Here is a 22,848-nt window from a genome sequence, read left to right on the forward strand (position 1 = left end):
GCCGCGCCATGGGACTCCCACCTGTTACAACACTGTTTTTATTGCCCTCTCTGGTGTTTAATATACCCTCTAATAACCAGTGTATCGGAATTTGGGTTTCCATAGTCCCCCCCCCCTTTTTCTCCCCGTTTCTCTTTGACCCTTTGAGTGCTGGAGGGTCTGCGGCGGCCCAGGGTGGCCGTCCTTCCTGCTGGCGCTGGGTGATATTCCTGTAAATAGTCGTTTCGTCCCGGTTATCTCGATATTGGTTCATATTTTTTTTTTGAGTTGGCGCCATATTTAACCCCGCGGTAGCCGGAGCACTGCAGCGAATCGCAGCGTCCCGTTACCCGCTGCGGTTAAACGATGGATATTATTGGTTGAGCCGTTGTATCATTTTAACGATGTTGTCCCTGGGATTTCCGATGAGCGCTTGTGAGTCCGTGTGCGTATCGTGCGTGAGCGGCCGGGCGCGTGAGCACAAACCTTTTTTGTTTTGTTTTTAATAGATAAGAAAAAAAAATGTAAAAAAAAACAAAAACTATTAAGGAATGTATTGAAAAAAAAACAAAAAAACTACTCAGTACCCCCACAGGGGACGTCCAGGGGCTGAGGGCCGATATTTTTTTTTTTTTGGAAGGGGGAATGCGGAGCGGGGGCCGTGGGCCCCTGGGACTTTACGGTTCGCAAACAATGTTGGATATTAAAGGTTTAAACTGGAATGGAGACACGTTGTTGTTCTTCGTGTATACATAAAAAATATTTTACAGTGAAATCGTACTGCTTGTTTGTGTGTTACGAGGGCCCTGGGCCCAGGAGCTTGCAATCTATAGTCTGGTTTCTCTGTGTGGAAGGAGAGAAAGACAAGGTCTTAATGTTTGTGAGGTTTTTTTTGGGGGGGGGGCGTCTTTTGTGAGTTGTGGGGGTAAAATGTCGTGTTTAGGAAGGGGTTCCTTGTGCTTGAGCTTAGGTGGTCCCGAAGCCCTAAAGGATGCATAATCACAGTACTGACAGCCATAAATCATGAAAGCCCTCCCAGAAGATGCTATGGTGTCGTCTTCTTGTTGCCTAGCAACCAGCGTTTCCATGGAAACTGCATCTCTGCAGTTGGTATCGAAATTAAATTTACATTTAATTAATACACCGGTCGCCGTGGTAGCATTTTATCTTTTAATGTATCTTTATGCGGATAGGAGCTAAAAAAATATATATATATATATGCCATTTTTTTATTTAATAAAATGGAGCGACTGGCAGAAAAAGAGAGGGAAAGGGTTAATGGGGCGGCCCGGGGAAAGACGGGTTCGGTTTATCTGGGACCGGGGCAGCGATGTTGGGCAGGCGTCTCCTTATGAGTTCCTGCGGAAGACATGCAGTCATGAAGGGGTTAAAGTAGAACCGGTGTTTTGTGCAGGGGGCGGGTGATGCTGGGTTCGCTGGCTGTGTGTGTGGGGGGGTATATATAAGGCTTTGGATGCCCCTCATGGGGGCAATCTGCTGGGTCTCAGTGGTTCCTCTGAGTTTGGTTTTGCCCCTCACACTATAAACAGGGCAACAACATGCTGAATGTCCACAGAACAGAACCGCTGTCCACCGACCCAAAGGAGCGCGGAGAGAGCCACGTACCAAACCACCCGCCAACCTGCCGCCGTCCCACTGCCTGCACGGTGACGTACAGACCAAATAACCGTATTTACCCTCTACCTGCCGTTTTGGGGGAGGAGCCAGAAACCGCAGGGGTGGGGTGAGAAACTGCGCAAGAAAAAAAAAACGGAGGTGGGAGCAAGAGATCACTGAGAGGAGCGTGAAACGGGGGTCTCCCAAACCACTAAATTATTATATCTATTAAAAGAAATCACTTTTACTCCCACCCAGACTAACGCACCGTTCACCGGCACTGTACACTCATACTTATAATGTGCGGAGCCACATGCCTGCCACGCGCATACTTATCGCCCAGTCCCTTTACCCCCCCCCAGCGCCTTTTTCTAACCCCCTCTGTGTTTACTTTCAGCCTTTAATTCTGGAGGACCGCGCTGACACATATTAAACCCCTCAGGAGACGCTCTATCCTCCGGCCTATAGCATCCCGTGCATTCTCTATCGTTCCCCCCCCCCCCCAGAGCAGGAGACGCTCTCGCCAGCCCTTAGTTCGTTATTTTGGTGCTTCCTGGAAAAACCAACAGACCGAAGCAGTAGGGGAAGCCGAATATTCCGATAGTCCGCACGCTATGCGAGTCTGAGCGTGGACCGCTGAAGCTGAGATCTGCGCACCCCTCTCCGCGTTCCTGATTTGGACGGGCTCCTGTGGGACCGGCCCGTGACGTCAGGGGAGAGGGCGGTGACGTCAGAAAGTGTTACAGCTCCAGTCGGCAAGATGTCGGAGAATATATTCCTGTTCGTCCCGAACCTCATAGGTTAGTAGACGGGGTATCCCCGTCATTACTACGGCTCGTAGCCTGGCCGAGAGTGATCAGATTTAGCCCGGTGCTCCCTGCATTTACTGTTATGAGAGGTTCCGCCCCATGAGGTCTCTTTAATTCGCTTTGAGGGTCTCGCGCCTCCCGTATTATCCCCTCAGACAGATTGTAAGCTCCTGTGCGCAGGGCCCTCCTCACCTGCTGTCTCTGTTAGTCAATTTGTTATGTTACATGCTACTTGTTATTTCCTGTCCGCCCATTGTACAGCGCTACAGAATGTGATGGCGCTATATAACACAATAAATAATAATTAACAGGAAGCCCTAAAATGGAGACTCCGGAGAGCTTTTATAACGCCCGGCGAGGGGCAGGAAAAGATTTCCGCGGGGTTAACCCATGCACCCCTCTGCCCCATCGCAGTCTTCCTGCCGCCCGTCCACCTTCCCTTTCTCCGTCTCTTTTGCTCACATTGAGTTTTTCCTCCCCAGGTTACGCGCGAATCCTTTTCGCATTTATAGCTTTTTATTTCATGCCGAGCTCCCCCCTCGTGGCCGCCACGTTCTATCTGCTCAGCGGCCTTCTGGACGCCTTTGATGGACACGCAGCCCGCCTGCTAAACCAGGGTAAGAATCCGGGGGCAACGGCTGTGGGTTTGGGATTGGTGAGGAGCGGATGGGGAGGGGGTGCAGGTGAGGACCGGGGGGCGGGTCATGGTGTGGATCGGCCCCCAGGGGCGCTGATCTCCGGTGTCTCTCAGGTACGAAGTTCGGGGCCATGCTGGACATGCTGACCGATCGCTGCGCCACGATGTGTCTTCTGGTGAATCTGTCGCTTCTCTACCCGGCGCACGCTCTGCTCTTCCAGCTCAGTATGAGCCTCGACATCTCCAGCCACTGGCTGCACCTTCACAGGTACGTCCCGGGGTAACGCCCCCCCCCGGGGTAACGGCCCCCCGGACCCCCAGCTCTCTAACCACAACCCAAGAGACGGTCTTCCCGCTCCGCTCTTAGACAGCGTGAACACAAACTGACGCTCTGACTCCGGGCCCCAGGCAGAGTACGTCTCACGGGGGGGGGGGGTCTCTCGGGGGGGGGGGGGGTGTCTCTCGGGACGTGGTGTGAGAGGGAATCTCTTGTTTCTTTCCCCGCAGCGCCACCCTGAAGGGCAGCGAGAGTCACAAAGCCATCGATCTGTCCGGGAACCGCGTTCTTCGGCTCTACTACACGTCCCGGGTCAGTGTCCTCTCGCTCTGCGTCTGTCCCTCTCTCTCTCTCTCTCGCTCTGCGTCTGTCCCTCTCTCTCTCTCGCTCTGCGTCTGTCCCTCTCTCTCTCTCGCTCTGCGTCTGTCCCTCTCTCTCTCTCTCTCGCTCTGCGTCTGTCCCTCTCTCTCTCTCTCTCTCTCGCTCTGCGTCTGTCCCTCTCTCTCTCTCTCGCTCTGCGTCTGTCTCTCTCTCTCTCTCTCTCTCTCTCTCTCTCTCTCTCGCTCTGCGTCTCTCTCTCTCTCGCTCTCCCGCAGTCTCTGAGTAACGCGCTCTGTCTCACTCTTTCAGCCCGTCCTGTTCCTGATGTGTGCCGGCAACGAGCTGTTCTATTGTATGTTGTACCTTCTGCACTTCTCAGAGGGACCAGCAGGTAAGAAGCAGGGGCAGAGCCTACCGGGGGTGAGGGGGGGGGATTAGGTGTGGGCCGGGGCGGGCTGGTGTCCTGTCCGTCCATGGTCTTTGTCAGCTGAGCGCTGTGGGAGTTGAAGTTGAGTGACCGTCTCCTTCTTTTCCTCCCCAGTGGCGTTGGGGCCGCTCGGGGCCGCCGGCATCTTCCGGTTGGTCCTTTGGCTTTCCTGCCCGGTGTCGATCCTGAAGTCTCTCATCAGCCTCCTCCACCTGGTCACGGCTTCCTGTAACATGGCGTCCATCGATGTGGCCGAGCGTTCCAAAAAGAAGTGAGTCCGGCGTCTCTGAGCCGCTGCCGGTTACCCGCTGATCGTTCCATATTTATACCCCACGCCCACGAGGACCGGACCCTCCGCTGACCGCTTCAATGTGCCGTGGGGAACCACGAGGTGTTAACACCTTCCCTGCCAGAGAGTTGTTGGGTAACTGGCGGTGAAGGAGTTAAATGGCCTCGCAGAGGATTCATGGATTACTGAATTATTTTAATGTTAAAAGTGTTGTTTTTTTATATTTATGATTAAAACCATTCTGTGTTTTTTTGTTCTGAAATTTTTTAACTTCTGACCTCCAACTATCACATGGCGTGGCCCCCGGCAAGCTCCCAGGATCCTCTGCATGGCTGGCGCCTGGCCTTGTTGACGGCTGCGCTAGAGGGCAGGAGTCTGGTGATGAATGGGTTAAGTGTGTGTCCAGCCTTTACTTCTGGGTGGGAAGCCTGACAGCCGGTCTGCAGCTTCACCCCTCCGTGGGGGGCGTACGTTTCCTGCGGTGAGTTATTCCGCCCCAAGTTCACCGGAAAAAGGCTGCATTTTTTGAATAAATGAGTTTGGTGGCAGCGCCGCAGGGAAGTGCCGCCGGGTAGCGCGTTGGGGGGCGTTGTGTTGCTCACGCGGTTTGGCGCACTCGGTGTTGCGGGTCTGACGTGTGACGTGTTTATAGCGTGTTGTATGTTGCTGGGGGCAGCCGAGTCTAGCGGTTCGCTCTGTCTGTATCCGCGGCGGACAGGGTCAAAATCTGGGGGATGGGGGGCGAGGGAATAAAGTAACCCCGGAAAGAACCTTCTTAGGTAAGTAAGGAGCCCCGCTGGTGACCTACAGCCAGCTCTTTGGGTAAAGCAGGGCAAACTGTAGGGGGCGTGGCTGTGGGCGGGGTTATTTTATTTATAAAGCCGTTTCCTGCTGTTTCTATACACATTACGGGGCTTTTAGGGCTGTAGAACCCTGCGATCCCCTCATACCCCGCAAACATTCTGACCTCCTAGAAAAGAGGGGAACGAGGGGCATCAGGGGCGATCATGAGGGGGGCGCAGGGGTGTGGGATAAGGAAATTGGGGGATAGAAGAGGGGTGTGGGGGCATCATGAGGGGTGTGGGAGAGGGGGCATCGCGGGAGGAGAAGAGGGGGCATGGGGAGAGTAGAGGGAGTGGCCAAACAAACCCAGGACACCCAAACATGTTTCGAGGGTAAATCCACAGATTTCTCCTTTTGTGCTTTTACACCACGGTATAGGTCGGCGCTTCTGCCTGTGAAATGACAGCCGGAGCCGCGTTTCATGCACACGGATTCAGTTTATTTCCATGCTTGGTTCATACAAAAAATGTGCAGAAGATACAAACGTGTTGGCCTCGTGGCGCATGCACAGAACAAAGTGTCATAAAAATACATTCTTAATACCCAAGAAACCCACCCCGTAACCGGTATACAAATAAAGAGAAAGGGGGGAGGAGAGTGAGAGATGGGGGGTATTTACAGGGGCAGCACTTTGGGCAGAGGCGTTAACCCGCTGAACACTTGTACATTTCAGCAGCATTAATCCTCTGGACCACAAAGAGTTAAAGCAATTTGCCCCAGTCCCACCCATAGGCTGTTACCCCCTGCCGGGGCAGATAGTGGCAGAGCCAGGTGTGTGGCGGGTGTTATACTGGAATATACTGGCCCAGGGGCCAATCCTGCCACCGACATCTCCCTCTACTCTAAAAAGCCCCCCTTACTCTCAATCCGGCTCCATCCTCTGCCCCCTGGCGTGAAATAAGGGGGTAGAGAAGGAGCGGATACCCCACCCCTGCGTGCATGTAAGGCAGGCAGCATGCGCGGTACAGATAACAGTCATCGCATATAAGACCTATAGAGGGGGGGCGAGTGTGGCCAGGGAGCGACGCTCTGCAGAACCCCCCCCCAATTCTGCAGCAGACCCTGCAACGCACTGCAGAGCTCACTGGGTAAAGACGGGTAGTGACCAGTAAGTGCCTCTTTTTTGGGGTAATTTTTTGCTCTGCAGATCTGTATGACGGGCGTGATGCTCTGCAGATCTGTATGACGGGCGTGATGCTCTGCAGATCTGTATGACGGGCGTAATGCTCTGCAGATCTGTATGACGGGCGTAATGCTCTGCAGATCTGTATGACGGGCGTGATGCTCTGCAGATCTGTATGACGGGCGTAATGCTCTGCAGATCTGTATGACGGGCGTAATGCTCTGCAGATCTGTATGACGGGGCGTGATGCTCTGCAGATCTGTATGACGGGCGTAATGCTCTGCAGATCTGTATGACGGGCGTGATGCTCTGCAGATCTGTATGACGGGCGTGATGCTCTGCAGGTTAGTAACACCTGTTATGGGGATGTTGCTTTGAAACACAAATGATGCTCTGCAGCCGGCAGAGTTAGAAGAATGGGAATAATCTGCGGAGCTACCGGGCGATGCTCTGCAGAAATCCACGCGCCTGCCGTACACACAGTGACCACAAGGTGTCAGCCCTGCACAGGCAGAGAGGGCTGAGTGTGCGTGTGTGCGTGTGTGTGGATGCGTGTGAGTGTGCATGCATGTGAGGATGCGTGTGAGTGTGTGGATGTGTGAGTGTGAGTGTATGTGTGAGTGTGTGGATGCATGTGAGTGTATGTGTGAGTGTGTGGATGCATGTGAGTGTATGTGTGAGTGTGTGAGTGTATGTGTGAGCGTGTGAGTGTATGTGTGAGTGTATGTGTGAGTGTGTGGATGCATGTGAGTGTATGTGTGAGTGTGTGAGTGTATGTGTGAGCGTGTGAGTGTATGTGTGAGTGTGTGGATGCATGTGAGTGTATGTGTGAGTGTGTGGATGCATGTGAGTGTATGTGTGAGTGTATGTGTGAGTGTATGTATTATTAGTTGCAGGAACCGACACAGACATGAGAGAGAAAAACACTGTTATAGAAAAAACCCAAACGGGATGAGGAGACATTTCCGCGCTCACTCACACTTCCAGCATACACTCACTCAGCCTGGCTGTCAGCCAGCCGTGCAGCCTGACACACTCCCCCGAGGGGACACTCACACTCCCCCAAGGGGACACCCACACTTCCACAAGGGAACACTCACACTCCCCCGAGGGCACAGGCTCGCTCACACGAGGTCTCTCGGGTCTCCGGCTGGTGTCGGTGGGAATGTGAAGAATTTGCGATGAGTTTCGGGTCCGGCGGCTCACAAGACTGCGGAGAAACACAAAGGAAGAAGCTGAGACGGGGCAGGCGGTGCGTGTGTCACCCGTGTGCGGAGCGTGTCTCACCCGTGTGCGGAGCGTGTCTCACCCGTGTATATGTGGGGGGTGTTGTCAGGGAGCTGCATCTGGAAGGTTTCTGAAGGGATCCATTCTTGGCTCCATCACGCCGTGGCTCCCCGGGACCCCACAGCCCCCCCGCCCCCCCCTGCTAACATGATGTCAGTAACTCAGGTTTGTGGAATGGAGAGCGAGACCCCCCTGCGTGCGACTGTCACGGATCAGCGGTCATAGCAACCGAGTGTCTCGCTTCACTGCCACTGTGACACAAACTGTCCAACGGGGGCTGGCGGGTGACACTCTCCTACCGACATACTACACGTCACACGTACAGCCAGCAGGGGTGTGCATATGTGTGCTTAATATGTTACAGACACCCGGCGGCCCCCGTCTGGTCGCCGTTTCTCCCGCTGTAAAGACTCAAACCTCAATCAGTCGTTGGTCTCGTCTTAGATTCAGGAGCCGTATGTCTATCCCATGCGTGTTTAATCGCCTCACTGTATTACCCTCTACCACCTCTGCAGGGAGGCTGTTCCACTTATCAACCCCCCTCTCAGTAACACTTCTAACCGGTGTGTCCCGTATATGTTTAAATTGTCTGTCTCGCGTGGTGTGTTGTGCGTGCGCGGCGTGTTGTGGTGTTTTTGCGACGTACTTCCCCCGAAGTTGATGACGCAGGACGCGATGATGATGAGGACGCCGCCGACCAGCGCCACGATGCTCAGTAATTTGGCCACGCGGCCCAGTCTCAGCGCCCCGTCCACGTCCCCCTGCTGCAGGCTGTTCCGGGACTAGAGGAGGGAAAAGCAAAGTGAGAACCGAGGGGGGAGGGTAATACTGGGGGGCAAATAACAATGAGCGGGGGGTGATGGGGCACAGAGCTGATATGGATGGACGGGGAGGAAGAACGGGGAAGAGGAGAGACCCCCACAGCTGGGATCAGGATCCAGAAGACGTCTGTTCAGGGAATCCCCAAATACTCCCTGCCAGCCCCCACCAGACTGTGCCCCCCCCCCCCGACTGCCCTCATTCTGCCACCAGGCGCTCTCTGCGAGTGAACACGCAGCGCAGGGAATCTCGCGCAGGCTGGGGAAGCACCAAATCCATCTCGTTATTTACTACCAGCAACATCTGTGACAGGGAATCCCTGCCGGGAGCAACTACTCCCATCACTCCTCCAGCAGCAGCTGCGCAACCCCCCCCCCAACCAAACATGGCGGCTCAATCACAGAGATCCAGCTGCCTGAATTTCATTGGACAAAACGTCTCCTACTGGCTGCGGCTCACGGAGACCCCTGCCTGGCCCACCTGAGTCAAAGCAGAGATTTACCCCCCGGCTGAGACGTTCTTCCACGTTACTGAAGCACATAATGGAGACGCGTGTGGCCGGAGACCCTCGAGACCCTCACAATCTGCCCTCAACTGGGAGCCGATGGGGACCCTAAAAACATGACGCGGCTCCACCTGAACATTCAGCACTAGAAAGCCACGCCCCTCGCACGCCCCACCTGAGACCATTAAAGCGGGGGATGGAGCGGTAGATGAGAGGGTAACGGGGGGGGCATCGGGGATATTGTGGTCGGGGAAAGACCCCTTAACTGCTCACCATGACAGAGTAGACGAAGCCCACGATGTTCACCGGCCACATGGGGCAGAAACATGACAATATCGCAATGAGAAGGTAGTCCTTGGGCTTCTCCTGGGCAGTCCCAGAGGTGGTGGCAGTGGACTCTTGCCGGCACAGGCTGGGCCGTGGAGACTTAGAAGCAGCTTGTGCCAATTGGCCCTCGGAGCCAGTCAGGCTAGGGGCTCGGGGTCCTCCGTTGGTGGCCGGCTGGGATGACAGGTCATTGAGAAATGAGTGATTTGATTGGACGGCCTCAGGGGATTCATCTTGGGATCTGGTGGGTTCCTGCGTGGCTTCCGGCTCCTCCACCGTCACCACCACGGCAGCAGGGGCCCCGGGATTGGCGGGCTCCGGAGAAGTCTGTTCCTCGGGGGGCGGCCCCGTGTCTGCGGGAGGCGTTGCCATTGGTGTGGTGGGGGAGGGGCTGATGGGAGGAGCTAAGGAGGGAAAGCAAGAGCCGGACTCTGGAAACTAATGGAGGAAGCAGAGAGACCCTCATCAGCCATCAACACGTTCCGCACACGCAGCATAAACACGGAATGTACCCCCGAATATACCCCCCTCCCCCATAATACCCCCAAACCACACGGGTGCTTGGGTCAGTTGGGCCGGAATAACCTGGGTTTGTTGTTGGGTTGATGGGAGTTGCTCCCTGGGGGCGGTAAATCCTGAAATGTTATTGGGGATGTTTGGTTATAACTATTTCCGCCCCGTTACTCCATATAACATACAGTCACGTTACACGGATACACGCAGGTGACACGCAATATTATAATTTGCAGACGCAGCATAACCTGCGCAGCGCCGTGGGGGAAGGCAGAGAGTAACCAGCTCAGACGCCGCGTGTGGAGGTTTTGGGGGCCATGAGTGGGGAGGGTTTGGGGACCCCGCATGCAGAGGGTTGCATGTCAATGGTGACCCCAGAAGCACAAGCTGCCCCCGATGTGTCTGCAGCCATCACCGTGATTCCCACCCGACCCGTGTCTGTTACACGCAGCCCGTGTCAGAGGGAACGTGTGGGGATTTCTCCAGCACGGATGTCCATCTGATTCACTGCCAAATGTTTTTATTCCTCCCCACTCCCTCCGTTGTCAGACACCTCCTGCCCCCAGATTACCCCCGAGACGTCATCGTCCCTGTACAAAAAAAACCATGCAGGTACTGTACATGTATGCACGCAAACAACATGCATGTCCCATGTGATCTCACACGCCTTCTGCTCCGGTTCATTCTCACGGATCCCAAACAGAGAACACGGGAAAAGCCGCGCGCCCCCTGCACACGCATCGCACACCCGTGTGCCACACACGCTCATTCATCACTTTTACACATGCATGTTCCAGATTGCACACACGCCGCCCCTCCCTGCACTCCCCACCAGACGCACCTCACCTTCTCTCCCCCTCGCGGTCCGGATTGGTTTGGGGTCCCAGCCACTGAACCCGAGATCAGCCCTGGAGGGGTCCGTCGCCTGCCCCCCCGACACAGAGCGAGCGGCGCGTCTGGCTGCAAGAAAGCCGCGTCTCCCCTCGCTGCGTGCGATCCTCTCCTCTCCTCTCCTCCCTGCGATCCTCTCCTCCCTGCGATCCTCTCCTCCCCTCCCTCCGTCGCTGTGTCTTCCCTTCTTTGTGAGAGAGATGCCCCCCCCCCTCCATGCACAGAGCTAACCCTAAACCCACCGCAGCCCTTCACCCGCTACCGACCCCTCGCACCCCTTCCCGGTCCCAACCCGCCCGGCCCCGCCACCACCTCGGTAGCGACCCGCCGCAGCCCCTCACCCGCTACCAACCCCTCGCACCCCTACCCGGTCCCGCCCCCACCTCGCCGCAGACCCTCACCCGCTACCGACCCCTCGCATCCCTACCCGGTCCCGACCTGCCGTGCCACCACCTCGGTACCGACCCGCCGCAGCCCCTCACCCGCTACCGACCCCTCGCAACCCTACTCGGTCCCGACCCGCCACAGCCCCTCACCCGCTACCGACCCCTCGCATCCCTACCCGGTCCCGACCTGCCGTGCCACCACCTCGGTACCGACCCGCCGCAGCCCCTCACCCGCTACCGACCCCTCGCAACCCTACTCGGTCCCGACCCGCCACAGCCCCTCACCCTCTACCGACCCCTCGCAACCCTACTCGGTCCCGACCCGCCACAGCCCCTCACCCTCTACCGACCCCTCGCAACCCTACTCGGTCCCGACCCGCCACAGCCCCTCACCCTCTACCGACCCCTCGCAACCCTACTCGGTCCCGACCCGCCACAGCCCCTCACCCTCTACCGACCCCTCGCAACCCTACTCGGTCCCGACCTTAAAATCAAAACCTTTTTTATACAAAATTCAGAAAAAAAAATACAGGTTTTTGACGTCAACGTTTCGGACCGACCCATCGCCGCTAACCCCCCCCCCCCCCCCGTGACCCGCCACAGCACACGCCGTTACCCCAGTACTGACCAGCTGCAGCTCATACTACTACCCCGTGACCCCCACACTGACCCCCTGCACGCGCTACTACCCCGTTATGTATTGTAGTGGAGACCCTGCCTGCGGCTCTCTGACATCCGCGCTCCCTCCTGGGTACCTGCACCCGCTGATCAGCCTTCTCGCCCCGCCGCACACACTCGCCCTGCTTTACACTCACCGACACTCGCCCTGCTTTACGCCCCCCGCTGCACCGTTATCCTTTCGCACTCAGATGCGGCTGAAGCGTCGGACGGATAAATTATTCAGGATCTCGGGGGCCCCAGAAGATGCATTCTCCATTAACCCCTGCAGGTCCACATCCGGGAGCGCACCGTGGAAACACCCGGATCCGGAGATGCAGACAGGGGCCCCTAAAAAGGTAGTGGGGACAGGGCTGCTGTGGGGCTCCTAGGCTTTAGGGCCCCTCTCACGCCGTAATGAAGAGAGTGCAGAGTTACGCAGGGTAAGACAGAGCTATATCAGGATTATCGTCACCATCCCCCATCACCGGCCCGTGGCCCCTCGCCACACAGAGGGCCACAAAGGCACCCAGTCAATAAAAATTAAGAAAAATAAGAAATTGAGACACAAAACCACGGGATTTAATATTTTACTAAAATTCAGAGACAGACAGCGGGCAGAACACGTGACACACGGAGACAGCGAGCGCTCAGCCCACACGGAATAACCGTGTCCAGGGGAGGAAAAACGAAAGTAACAGAGAAGGGAGGGGGGATACAGAGAAGGGGGGGCACGGGGAGGCATCACAGAGACAGCCACGAAAACCTCTTTTTATACAGTTATCAAAACGAGCGTTTTCCAGGAGTTTTCGGTATTTACATCGCACGGCGCGAGCGTTACATACAGCATCCCCGTCCTGTACACGCTATATACAGAGTCTGACGCCATTCACAGCAATAGTGACACGCCGGGGGCGGAACCCAGCGTCATCGGCCCAACCCCAGAGGAGCCAGTGAAATTACAGGACCACGCGGAGGGAGAACCAATCCGGGGAGACGATGACAAACGTATCCACGAGGAATCCGTGTTAATGCCGTGTTATTCAGGTTATAGGTTTATTTTTCTGTAAAATGTATCAATTATATATTTTCAGCAAAAAAAACCCAAAACATTGAAATTGATTTTGTGGTCAAATTATCGAGACAAAAAACCATCTGCACCGGCGACCCCCCCCCCCGACCGGGGCATCACCTCCGGGTTTATTGCCCCCGCCTTGGAGGAGAGGCCGGACCTTAATTACTTTCACTAAAATGTGGCCCCAGCTGCATAAATCTATTGACTAAAGCAACCATTTCTCCCCCCACGCTGCAGCCACCGACCCCAAGACCCCGGATCTCGGGTTAACGCCGGAGCCGCAGCGGGCGGGTAATTTAATAACGCTGAGAACGTCCTCGTGTGGCCCCCAAACAACCTTCTGCGTAGAACAATTAGGAGTCTTCTTCGGATGTCACCGATCAGCTGCCCCTCGGAGTAACCACGGTCTCAATTAACCCCAGACCCACGCAGAGGGCTGTCCATCACCTGGTCACATGACTCTTGGCAGTCCCTAGGGGGGCCAGCCCCTGATCTGCCTCAAATGCCCAAAGTGCCATAATGCAGACACCCCCCCCCCCCACTAACAAACAGCATCTCAACTCCGCACAACGGGCACGAGAAAAAAAATGAATCGGTGCCTGATGGGTAACGCGACACCCAACGTCTCCTTCTCTACAGATCAACCGATGGACCTCGAGGCTGGTGAGATGCCACCACAATCTGTTTGTGCCCCCAGCCCAAGGACTGCAACAGTCTAGAAACTTCCACGGCCCCCAACGCGAGCCACCGAGTAAAGATTACGAGTCATCCCAACCCCAAGGACCACGAGCAGGCGCCACCAGCAACCGGACAATCAGGGGATGGACTCCATTACCGGTAGAGGTTGGGTTCTCCGTCGCAATAGCTGCCAGCCCAAGGAAGGTCACGTGGGAGAGCTGGAATAACCCCCAGAACCCGCCCCTGGGGTATTTAATGGACCACGTAATGAACTTGGTTTAGGAACCCATCACTGGAAAACCATTTAATCCCCATTTCTACCCCAAAGCGATACCCCGGCCGAGCAGCGGAGAAACGTTTCATTGAATAGAGAATTATGGTGGGTCGTCACCTCGTGGCCTCCGCCGGCGTGGACTTCGACCCAAGTTCCCGCCGCATACTTGACATTTTTAGTTGTAAAAACTCTTAAAATCCAAACCTTTTTTTTTTTTATACTAAAATCAGAAGAAAAAGAATAACAAAAACAGGTTTTTTTTGCCGTGGAAGTTTCCGCCCAGGGGCAGCGAGGCTCGTGCCGGAGGGTATATTCACACCTACATGCAGACCACGGATGGGCCGACGGCTCCACGCTGCCGGATGCGCATGGTCAGGTCACAAAAGGGGATTATTCACTAAAAACACTTTAATAAAAGGAAATCTCTGGCTTTTCTACGGGGAACATAAAAAGGACGGGATTATCCCTCATTAAACCGGCCCCACTCCCCGTGATTGGCTGCCATGCCGCTCTAATTAGCATGTTAAGGCCACGCCTTCTGCATGATTCCTTGCACTATATTTATGATAAAAACTACGAATACGGCTCTCCAGCCGGCGCCAGCCCAGAACTATTTACAGGGGGGGGGCTTGGCGTGGGGGTAGATTGAGTTCATGCCCTGCAATGGGGGACGTAGGGCATCTGGCCACAAGCCAGATCCTAGAAATGCCACCAAAACCACCAGGTGGGCTACCAAACAATCCAAAAAAGGGTCTACAACGTTTTGTTGTATTTGCTGTAGTAACTAATAAAGTTAGTTAGCGGGAAGAGCAAGTGCTGATTGGCCATGTGCCCCCCCAAACCAGCCAATAAGGCTTAGCGGGGGGGGGCATCCACCACGCAAAATACTTTCTCTAAGAAGAGAGTAACTAAATACCAGTAACATGTCGCAGATTCCAGTAAAGCTGTGGAAGGCGAGACGGGCAGATCCCACAGAGGACCAAATACTAAGTAACAATCCCGGGGGCCACGGAACACACGGCCCCCCCAGCCGATGCTTCCGTGAGGCAGGGGCCGACCCGTGGACAACTGGTGGGAACGGTTAAAAACCGTGCCACGTGCCGGGGAGGGATAAATACTGTCATGTAAAAATAAAAAAATAGCGGCAGCGCGGACACGCTATTCACCTGTAACACGGGACAGACCACGTTCTAGAATACACGGCATTCCGTGGACAGGAACGTGAAGCGGAGGGACTGCCAGGGGAAACACGGGCAGACTACCCCACAATCTAACAGGACTGGCCCATACAAAGGGATGAAGTGTTACTCCTGGGGTTACAGTATCGGCCCCTCTGGCCCGTGGCTTCTTTCGCTGGCCATGTGTTCCGCTATTGCCCTCGCACCCAAGGTGGTTATTACTCATCTATAATCCCGTCCCATCACAACACTGTGTAGATTTACGGCACCAGTAACCCCCGCCCAGTGGTTCATTCCATTAACCCTACACATGCCAGTAGTCCTGGAAGGGAGTCACTCCATTAACTCCTGCAATGCCTGGTGTCCATAGGACAAGAGAAGCAGAGAAGAAGCCAAGGACGTCCTTTAGCTGTTTCTTCCCGTCCCTGATCCAACACATAAGGGGTGGCGGTATACAAACCACACACAAGTCTAACGGTGGGGCAGGGGGGGCCACGAAGGAGAACACCTGTAAGGGGCAGTTGGGGTATTAGTTCTTCATGTCCTTTGACCCACTTGCAGCCCCTTCAGTCCTCTCCGAATCTCTTATTCGCCCCAGGGGGGGTTCCAATTTGCCCCGACTGTTCATAAAACATCAATAGAGAAAGGTGTCGGGGTCCGCACCCTCCTCCAGGGCAGCCAGTCACCAGGGCTGGGTGGGCACGATCCCCTGAACCCCCGCATTGGGCAGAACAGCAGTCACAGAAGACGACGGGTCGGCTATCGAGCAGATCTGGCAGGTCCCTGCGATGGGAAGGAGAGAAAAGAAAGGGTTACGGGGGGGGGGGCAACAAGGGGCCGTTATATACATTACGGGAAATGATCAGAGGGGCCACACCAAAGCGAAGCGAGAGGAGAGGAAGAGGAGGCAATAAAGAAACGTAATGACAAAGCGTGACATGCTTCTATTATACAGAGGCCGGGAAAGAGAGAGCCGAGAGGGGCCGGGAAAGAGAGAGCCGAGAAAGAGAGAGCCGAGAAAGAGAGAGCCGAGAAAGAGAGAGCCGAGAAAGAGAGAGCCGAGAAAGAGAGAGCCGAGAAAGAGAGAGAGCCGAGAAAGAGAGAGAGCCGAGAAAGAGAGAGAGAGACCGGGGGGGCACGGACGGTAGGCGGGAGAACGAGGCATATCCCAACACCCAGCAATGCTCAGCAAAAGCTTCTTCTAAAACACGCCCCGAAAGGACAGGTGGAGAGAGGACTAAGCTCTTGCCTGAGCCCTGGTCACCGCAGTAGGGGCCCCTCGGACAGCCCAGTGGACCCCGCCATGGCGTGTGTGTGCATGTGGCCGCTCAGCTGTGCCAAGGTTTTGCAGTGTACGCTGCACAACTTGCAGAGGAAGCTGTCTGCCCGTGGGCACACCAGACCGTGGTGCTTCACCGAATGGACCCGCAGGTACGCGGCCGTGGCAAAACCTGCACGGGGGGGAGAAGCACACGCCGCTTTAAGGCTGTGGACGGAGGCACCGTGCCCTTAACAGCACTTTACCCACAACCCCTCTGAAGTTTCATCACTCACAGCATCTGTTCCTGTACAGAATCCAATAACCCTGCCCCTGAGGATCCTACACACAGCCCCGCCCCTAGGAGCCTACACATTGCCCCACCTCCTACTCACACAGCCACACCCTCAAGGACACCTTCGTTTTCACCTTCCTCCACGGATTGACCGAACAGCGTCAGACACAGCGGACTGAGAACGAACGACTCCGACTTCTGTTTTGGATGCACCTCGCTGAGGCCGATCCTGGATGTTTTGGGGGTCTGATATTTCAGTAGGATTCCCCACCCCCACCCCATACTATGCTGTTTAATCAAGAGCCCCAGGGGGTTCACGGAGCGGGTATAGGAGCCCCTAGGTTCTCAGTCGAGTGTCTGACGTTATTTATTTTCTGCATTGTATTTTTTGACATGTATCCAGAAACGCATGTAATTCCCCCAAAATAATTACTACTAAAGAGACTCCTATCACTCATAGCCCCCCAGCATGACCTGTTCTCCTGACCCATGTAGCCAAGATATTGCCCAAACCCCCCTTAGTGACATCAGATGCTCCTCTGCTACAGTTGGTGTCCCTGCTCCAATCCCTCTGGTCTCGTATCTCTACATCTATTGTTTATGTTTAGGGGACCCCCCTGTCCTGCCCACGGCCCCCCCCCCCGTGGGACAGTACAGAGCATTGCTGGATCTTGGAATATGCCGATCAGGTTACGCTAGGAGTGCGGTGGAAGCGTCGGTACAGAGTGCTGCACGCCTACCTTTATTACACAGCTCGCATATATGGTTGGGCCCCTGGTTGTGGACCTTCATGTGGTCGGTGATGTACGCGGCGCTCAGTAGCTTCCCGCACACGTGACACGGGACCTTCTCCTCGTGTCGGACCATGTGGGCGCGCAGGCGGTCCTTGGTGGCAAAGGCTGCTTCACACGTCTGTCAAGAGAAAGGTTAAAGAGCAAACAAAAAAAACAAAAACCTGTGACCCCCAAAACTATTATAATGGGGGCCACTGAACCCAACGGCCACCCGCCGAGGACACCCAGAAACATGTACCTGGCATTTAAAGGGACGCTCCGTGGAGTGGACTTGTCTGACGTGGCTGTTCAAATGATCAGGACTGGGGGTAGAAAAATGAGACGTTAGAGAAAAGTCATCAGAAAGATGCCGCGCCGGGCCGAGATGCCGCGCCGGGCTCACCGTGAGAAGCCTTTGCCGCAGTGGCTGCAGATGTAGGGCTTGTGAACGGTTCCGTCGTGGGACCGGACGTGGTACGTCATGCGATCCTTGCGTTTGAAGCGCTGCTGGCACACGTGGCAGGAGTAGGGCTTCTCGTCCGAGTGCGACAGCTTGTGGCGGTTCAGGTGGTAGACGTCGCGGAAGGCTTTCCCGCACATCTCGCACGCGTGGTTTTTGCGCACTTTCTTGGCTGAGGGTGACGGTCCGGGCAGCGAGAGGGTGGAAGGGGACGTCGGGACCTCCAGGGACTCCGTGCCTCCACCAAGGGTACCTGCCACGCTCAGCAAGCTCAGGGGTACCATGGTAGCCATTTTCACGGCTGGCTGTGCCCGGGCCGGTTTGGTGCCCGTGTGGATGGCTTCGTGGCGCCTCAGGTTGTAGCCGTTCTTAAACTCCTTGGAGCAGAGGGAGCAGATGTAGGGGCCCCGGCTCTTGGATTTTTTGGGCAGTTCCATGACGGGGTGCAGGGGCATCGCGCTGGAGATGCTGGAAGGCTGGCCAGTGATGGAAGTGTTTGGCTGCAGCTGCTGGGGGCTAGCGAGGCTGGGGACGACCTGCTTGAGGGCTGCCGTGTCCACCGTGGAAGCATGCTGGGGGGCCAGGGTGGGCACCATCGCCTGAGAGGTGAGGGATCCATCAGGAGGGGCGGTTACTGTTGCCAAAACTGGGAGAAGTTCAACCTGTAGAGGTTCAGATGGCGGGGGTGGAGGGGTCTGGAGGGCACAAGAAGAAAACAACCGGTCACAAAACCATCTGGAAGAACTGGGCCACTTCTGGGGGGCCACTAGAGGGAGCCCCGCGGAAGGGCACACAACGCAGCGATGGTGAGCGTTTTTGGGCCCCGAGAGCCCAACTTTCTGCATGACACCAAGTTGCAGACCTCAGACTGCCAACAGCGCATGATGAAGCCGACCCCTGGGGGAGAATTTTCAAGTTCCAGAAAGAAAAAACAGATGTATATACACTCACACTCACTCACTTTATACACACACACGCACACGCACACTCACAAGCAAACTCACATACACCCACATACATACTCACCCTCACTTATACTGTACACACACACACACCCTCACATACTCGCACTCTCTCACACACTTTATATTTATCATTCTGCTGGGGGATAAAGGCAGCAATCTGAAGAATAATAAGAAGAATAATAGAAGCGCAGTACTTGGGTTCCTTCTGAGGACAATAAACAGCACGGGCGCAAACAGCACGGGCGCAAACAGCACGGGCGCAAACAGCACGGGCGCTTGGTGGCTTCTCAGATGGAACCCAAGTGCTGCCGCCATGTCTCCCCTTTCTCTTGATCTCTCCTCTTTCCTCCCCGTCTCCCACCTCTCTTGGTGGGGTGAGGTGCGTTCCACCGCCTCGCTCCCCCCCCCCTTTATTTTGGTTTTGGGCAGATTTTTTTTTTTTAAATGAAGCTGTAGTTCGGTCCACAATCAGCATCGGCCAATCTCAGGCAGTCGGGGAGAAATAAAAGAAATCCTTCAAATCTGCACAGGGTACACTCCAGGTACAGACGCTACAAACAGCAACAACCCCCCTCGCCACCACTATACACCTGGGGGTCAGACCCTCGACCCCTCGCTCAACCCCCCCAGGTACATGGGGTAACAGTCTAGGCTGCCGCAAATTACTACAGCGTGGCACGAAACGGCGGACGTGTACGATTTCTAAATCGATTTCATACGCAGCCGAACATTCTAACGAGGTGCCCTTTTACACCCCAAATCACCCCTCATTCCTGTGTCATTCAACCGCCAGGACCATATGTATATTATATATATATATATATATATATATATACACACACACACACACACGTTATATACATCTTAACCCCTCATATATACCGACCGTAACCCATTAAACAAACACGTACATACGCCAAATGTCCTCACGGTGAACATACTAATTCCACACCTGTAATTCTGCGTTAACAAGGACACCGTGCACTTCTGTGCAAACCCAACGCGCTTCACAACATCCTGCCCGTTATCTCCCCGTGCACGGCCCACGCGGAGCTCCCCAACACACGCTTACAGAAACAGCTCAACAACACACACGCTTACACAACTCACCACACGAGCAGCTCACTAACACAAACAGCTCACCGACACACGCACCCCGTGTCACATCACAAACATTAACAGAGAAAGCTGGGGGGGTTAAACCCCCTCAGGAGGATAGGATCACGCGAGCCAGGGAGCGGGCACGGGATCCTCTTAGCGTGTTACACGGCCCCGTTAATGTGCAGAACGCGTGTGCTCCCAACACAATGTGGGGAGCGGATATCATACCGTTGGCGGGAGCCGGGAGTATTTATATGAAAGGAAAGAGGGAGAGGGAACAGATAGGAGGGAGGGGAGGTGATTTCAGCACCCAGCACCATCTCTCCCACTCCCTCCCTCCCTGCAAACTGAACCCACTCGCGTGGAGGGGAAGATGCTGATCCCAGGGCTGCTCCACGTCCACAGACAGACATTTAAAGCCCCCCCAGCCCACCCCTTTCTTTACAGTACCCCATCAAAAGGGGGGGGGGGCTCTGATCCCCTACATGCACCCAAATACATACCCCGACCACCTCCCCCTGTGCATCCCCACACATACATTACCTGGAATATAAAACTGCTCCAGTTGGCATCCATAGTGGGGAATAATAAGCTTTTTTAATGTAATATTTAGCCTGGTGGCTCCCCCCCTCTCCCTGCTCTGCGCTCCCCCTCCCTCCCTTCCTCCTGGGCTCTCCGCTCTGTCTGCCTCCCTTGCTGCCCCCTAAAGGCTGCTCGCTTTTTTCCCTTGATTTAAAAAAAAATAAATAAACCCATTAAAAATACACAGCATTGAATAAAGAGCAGATCAGGGCTGCAATGACGTCATCACTGCCCTCCTCCTTCTTCTTTGCAGAGACTGGCAAGATCCCCCCTCCTCTTTCTCTCTCTTCACCCAAATTCTCCCCCCTCCCCGAATGTTTTCTGCCCCCTCTCCCCCACCCCAATGATTAATTTTGCATTATTTACTACCCGGAATATGGCAGCTGCTGTGACCTTTCACCCCTCGGCTGCCTCCCTGCCCCCTCCGCAAATAATAAAGAAAAAAAAAAAAAATCTCCCTGGCCTGAACCATGCACCGGGAGCGGAGGGGGGTGCGGGGCTGCCCACCCGGCACTCGTTGCAATAAAAAGTCCCAACGAACTGCAATATAACGGGGGAATTCTCCGCAGAGCTGGGACCGAACTAAAGAAAATAGAGGGGGGGGTTTATTGCAAGCTGCTGCTTTGGTGCAACCCGAGGCTTTTGCATTGTGTACAGCGTAGTTATTTACCCCAAATCGACCTGCAGAGCAAAGCAGGCGCTGAAAACCCGCCTTCCTACCCCACCCGGGGGTAATAAATCACAAGAGCGTTCATTAAACCCCCCCCTTCCCTTCGCACAATCTGTAACCTGAAGCAATAACCAAGCAAGATGGCGGATTCTGCCTGCAAAACACTAACTGTGCACCCCTTCTTTGTGCGTTCAAATGGTTCCTCCCGCCTGCATTAATGGGAAGGCGGCTTCTTTAAAGGGTCGGTGAGGCCCCGCCCCCTCCCGGTCGGCAGAGTGTTTATTTGTCGGAGGGCGGAGTCGCTGCGCTGCAGTTAAAGGCGCAGGCGTACACAATGAAAGCCGGCGCACAGAGTGATCATATTACCATGGCAACCAGTGGTATGGCCAACATCCTAGTGGTTGCTACGGTGATAAGGTTACTTTTAAATTGTGCACCGTAATATACAAATAAACACATTGTACAGCGCTGAAGACTATGACGGTGATATATAAACAACACACATTGTACAGCGCTGCGGAGTATAATGGCGATATATAAATAATAATAACACATTGTACAGCGCTGCGGAGTATGACGGCGATATATAAATAACACATTGTACAGCGCTGCGGCGTATAACGGCGATATATAAATATTAATAACACACATTGTACAGCGCTGCGGCGTATAACGGCGATATATAAATATTAATAACACACATTGTACAGCACTGCGGAGTATGACGGCGATATATAAGTCTCTATAACAACGCTTTGGGTTTGTTGAATTTTAGACCGACGGTATAAACCCCCCTTTTTTTTTTTATGAAATCCCATTTTAAATGATATTCTGGGAATAGGGAATTTAGGAAATAATTCCGCATCACCGCCCGCTGTCGTGATTGGGTGAGGAAGGCGGCAAAAAACACGCCACGTCCACTAAACCCACGCGTTAAACGGTTACCGTCTCGCGGGGGGGGCTGGAGGGGGGCATTAATTAGATGGCGGGTCTGAGGTGCCCATGGCGCTTTAAGCCCCGCCAATCGGGGAAAACTTGGGCCTCGCCCGACGGCGGCGGGAAGAACCTTCATTTCCTTCCGGGATCTGAGAAGCCGCGCGACGCCGCTGAAGGTGACGGCCAATATTTCTCCCCAATTAACCCCGGCGGCCGCCGGCCATCAAACGCTCTGTGAAGAAGTCGCCGTCGGCCTCCATCGCTGGCGGAGAAACCACGACTTTCCAGGCCTGTGAAGTTTTGTGATTAATCCTCTGCTCCTTGAAGGGTCCGGAGACAATTATTTCGGACACTGAGAAGAAGAGCGGAGAACGCAGCGGAGCCTTCAGAATAAAGGGGGGGGGATCTTCACCCAAACGCCGCGATCCAATCAGCTACGTCACGGGGGTCTCGGCCCCAATTATCATCCGTCCCTGCAGAAGCCACAAAACTTTCCATTCTTTCCTCCAATGACACGAGGCCGTCGCTGGCGGCTCCCCCACAAACGCCATACAAGTTCCATTTTCTCTAACAATTGGTCGGCGTCTTTAATCCAACGAGGCCCCTCGTGTCTGCGCAGGCACACGGGGAGCGAGCGGTAGGAAGATATGGGTGGGCTCCAAAAGCTTGGCTCTGAGAAGGGTGGAAAGACCACCAGCTCTCCATGAAAACCCAATCAACCCAGTAACACCTCGTGATAGAACCATTAACCAGCAGGGGGGGGGCAGGAGGCATTTGCCCCAGGGGTAACGTAATGTATCACTGCGTCTGATGTCACTACATACTGACCCGCAGCATAAAACGAATCGGCCGGAGAAGCTCAGCGATGGAAGACGACCCTGGGGGCTCCCTCGGAC

At 54.8% G+C, this 22,848-nt stretch overlaps 2 protein-coding genes across 2 annotated transcripts; one reads left to right on the plus strand and one right to left on the minus strand.

Moving 5' to 3' along the window:
- Positions 1-2,368: 2,368 nt before the first annotated feature.
- Positions 2,369-4,342, plus strand: LOC149285658 (CDP-diacylglycerol--inositol 3-phosphatidyltransferase-like). The gene is made up of 5 exons (XM_089495053.1): positions 2,369-2,396; positions 3,157-3,310; positions 3,550-3,631; positions 3,950-4,031; positions 4,182-4,342. The coding sequence occupies exons 2-5, from the start codon at positions 3,174-3,176 to the stop codon at positions 4,340-4,342; spliced, it is 462 nt and encodes a 153-aa protein (XP_089351179.1). The 5' UTR covers positions 2,369-2,396; positions 3,157-3,173.
- Positions 4,343-15,594: 11,252 nt separating this feature from the next.
- LOC149285659 (myc-associated zinc finger protein-like) lies at positions 15,595-20,340 on the minus strand. Its single transcript, XM_089495065.1, has 5 exons — positions 20,308-20,340; positions 17,642-18,393; positions 17,498-17,561; positions 17,206-17,377; positions 15,595-15,695 (listed from the first exon to the last, which is right to left on the minus strand). The coding sequence occupies exons 1-5, from the start codon at positions 20,338-20,340 to the stop codon at positions 15,595-15,597; spliced, it is 1,122 nt and encodes a 373-aa protein (XP_089351191.1).
- Positions 20,341-22,848: the final 2,508 nt, after the last annotated feature.

Source organism: Sceloporus occidentalis, unplaced genomic scaffold (assembly GCF_023333645.1).
Source record: "Sceloporus occidentalis isolate IW3139 unplaced genomic scaffold, rSceOcc1.0.p SCAF_76, whole genome shotgun sequence".
Lineage (NCBI taxonomy): Eukaryota > Metazoa > Chordata > Lepidosauria > Squamata > Phrynosomatidae > Sceloporus > Sceloporus occidentalis.

Bases quoted from the DNA above. Each gene is read 5' to 3' on its own strand.
- LOC149285658 (XM_089495053.1), top strand. From the start codon at position 3,174: ATGCTGGACATGCTGACCGATCGCTGCGCCACGATGTGTCTTCTGGTG. The intron at 3,311-3,549 runs GTACGTCCCGGG...CTTTCCCCGCAG, and splicing joins CACTGGCTGCACCTTCACAG to CGCCACCCTGAAGGGCAGCG. The intron at 3,632-3,949 runs GTCAGTGTCCTC...TCACTCTTTCAG, and splicing joins GGCTCTACTACACGTCCCGG to CCCGTCCTGTTCCTGATGTG.
- LOC149285659 (XM_089495065.1), bottom strand. From the start codon at position 20,340: ATGGATGCCAACTGGAGCAGTTTTATATTCCAG. The intron at 17,562-17,641 runs GTGAGCCCGGCG...TTCTACCCCCAG, and splicing joins TGCGGCAAAGGCTTCTCACG to TCCTGATCATTTGAACAGCC. The intron at 15,696-17,205 runs GTAGGCGTGCAG...TTCCCATCGCAG, and splicing joins ATGCGAGCTGTGTAATAAAG to GGACCTGCCAGATCTGCTCG.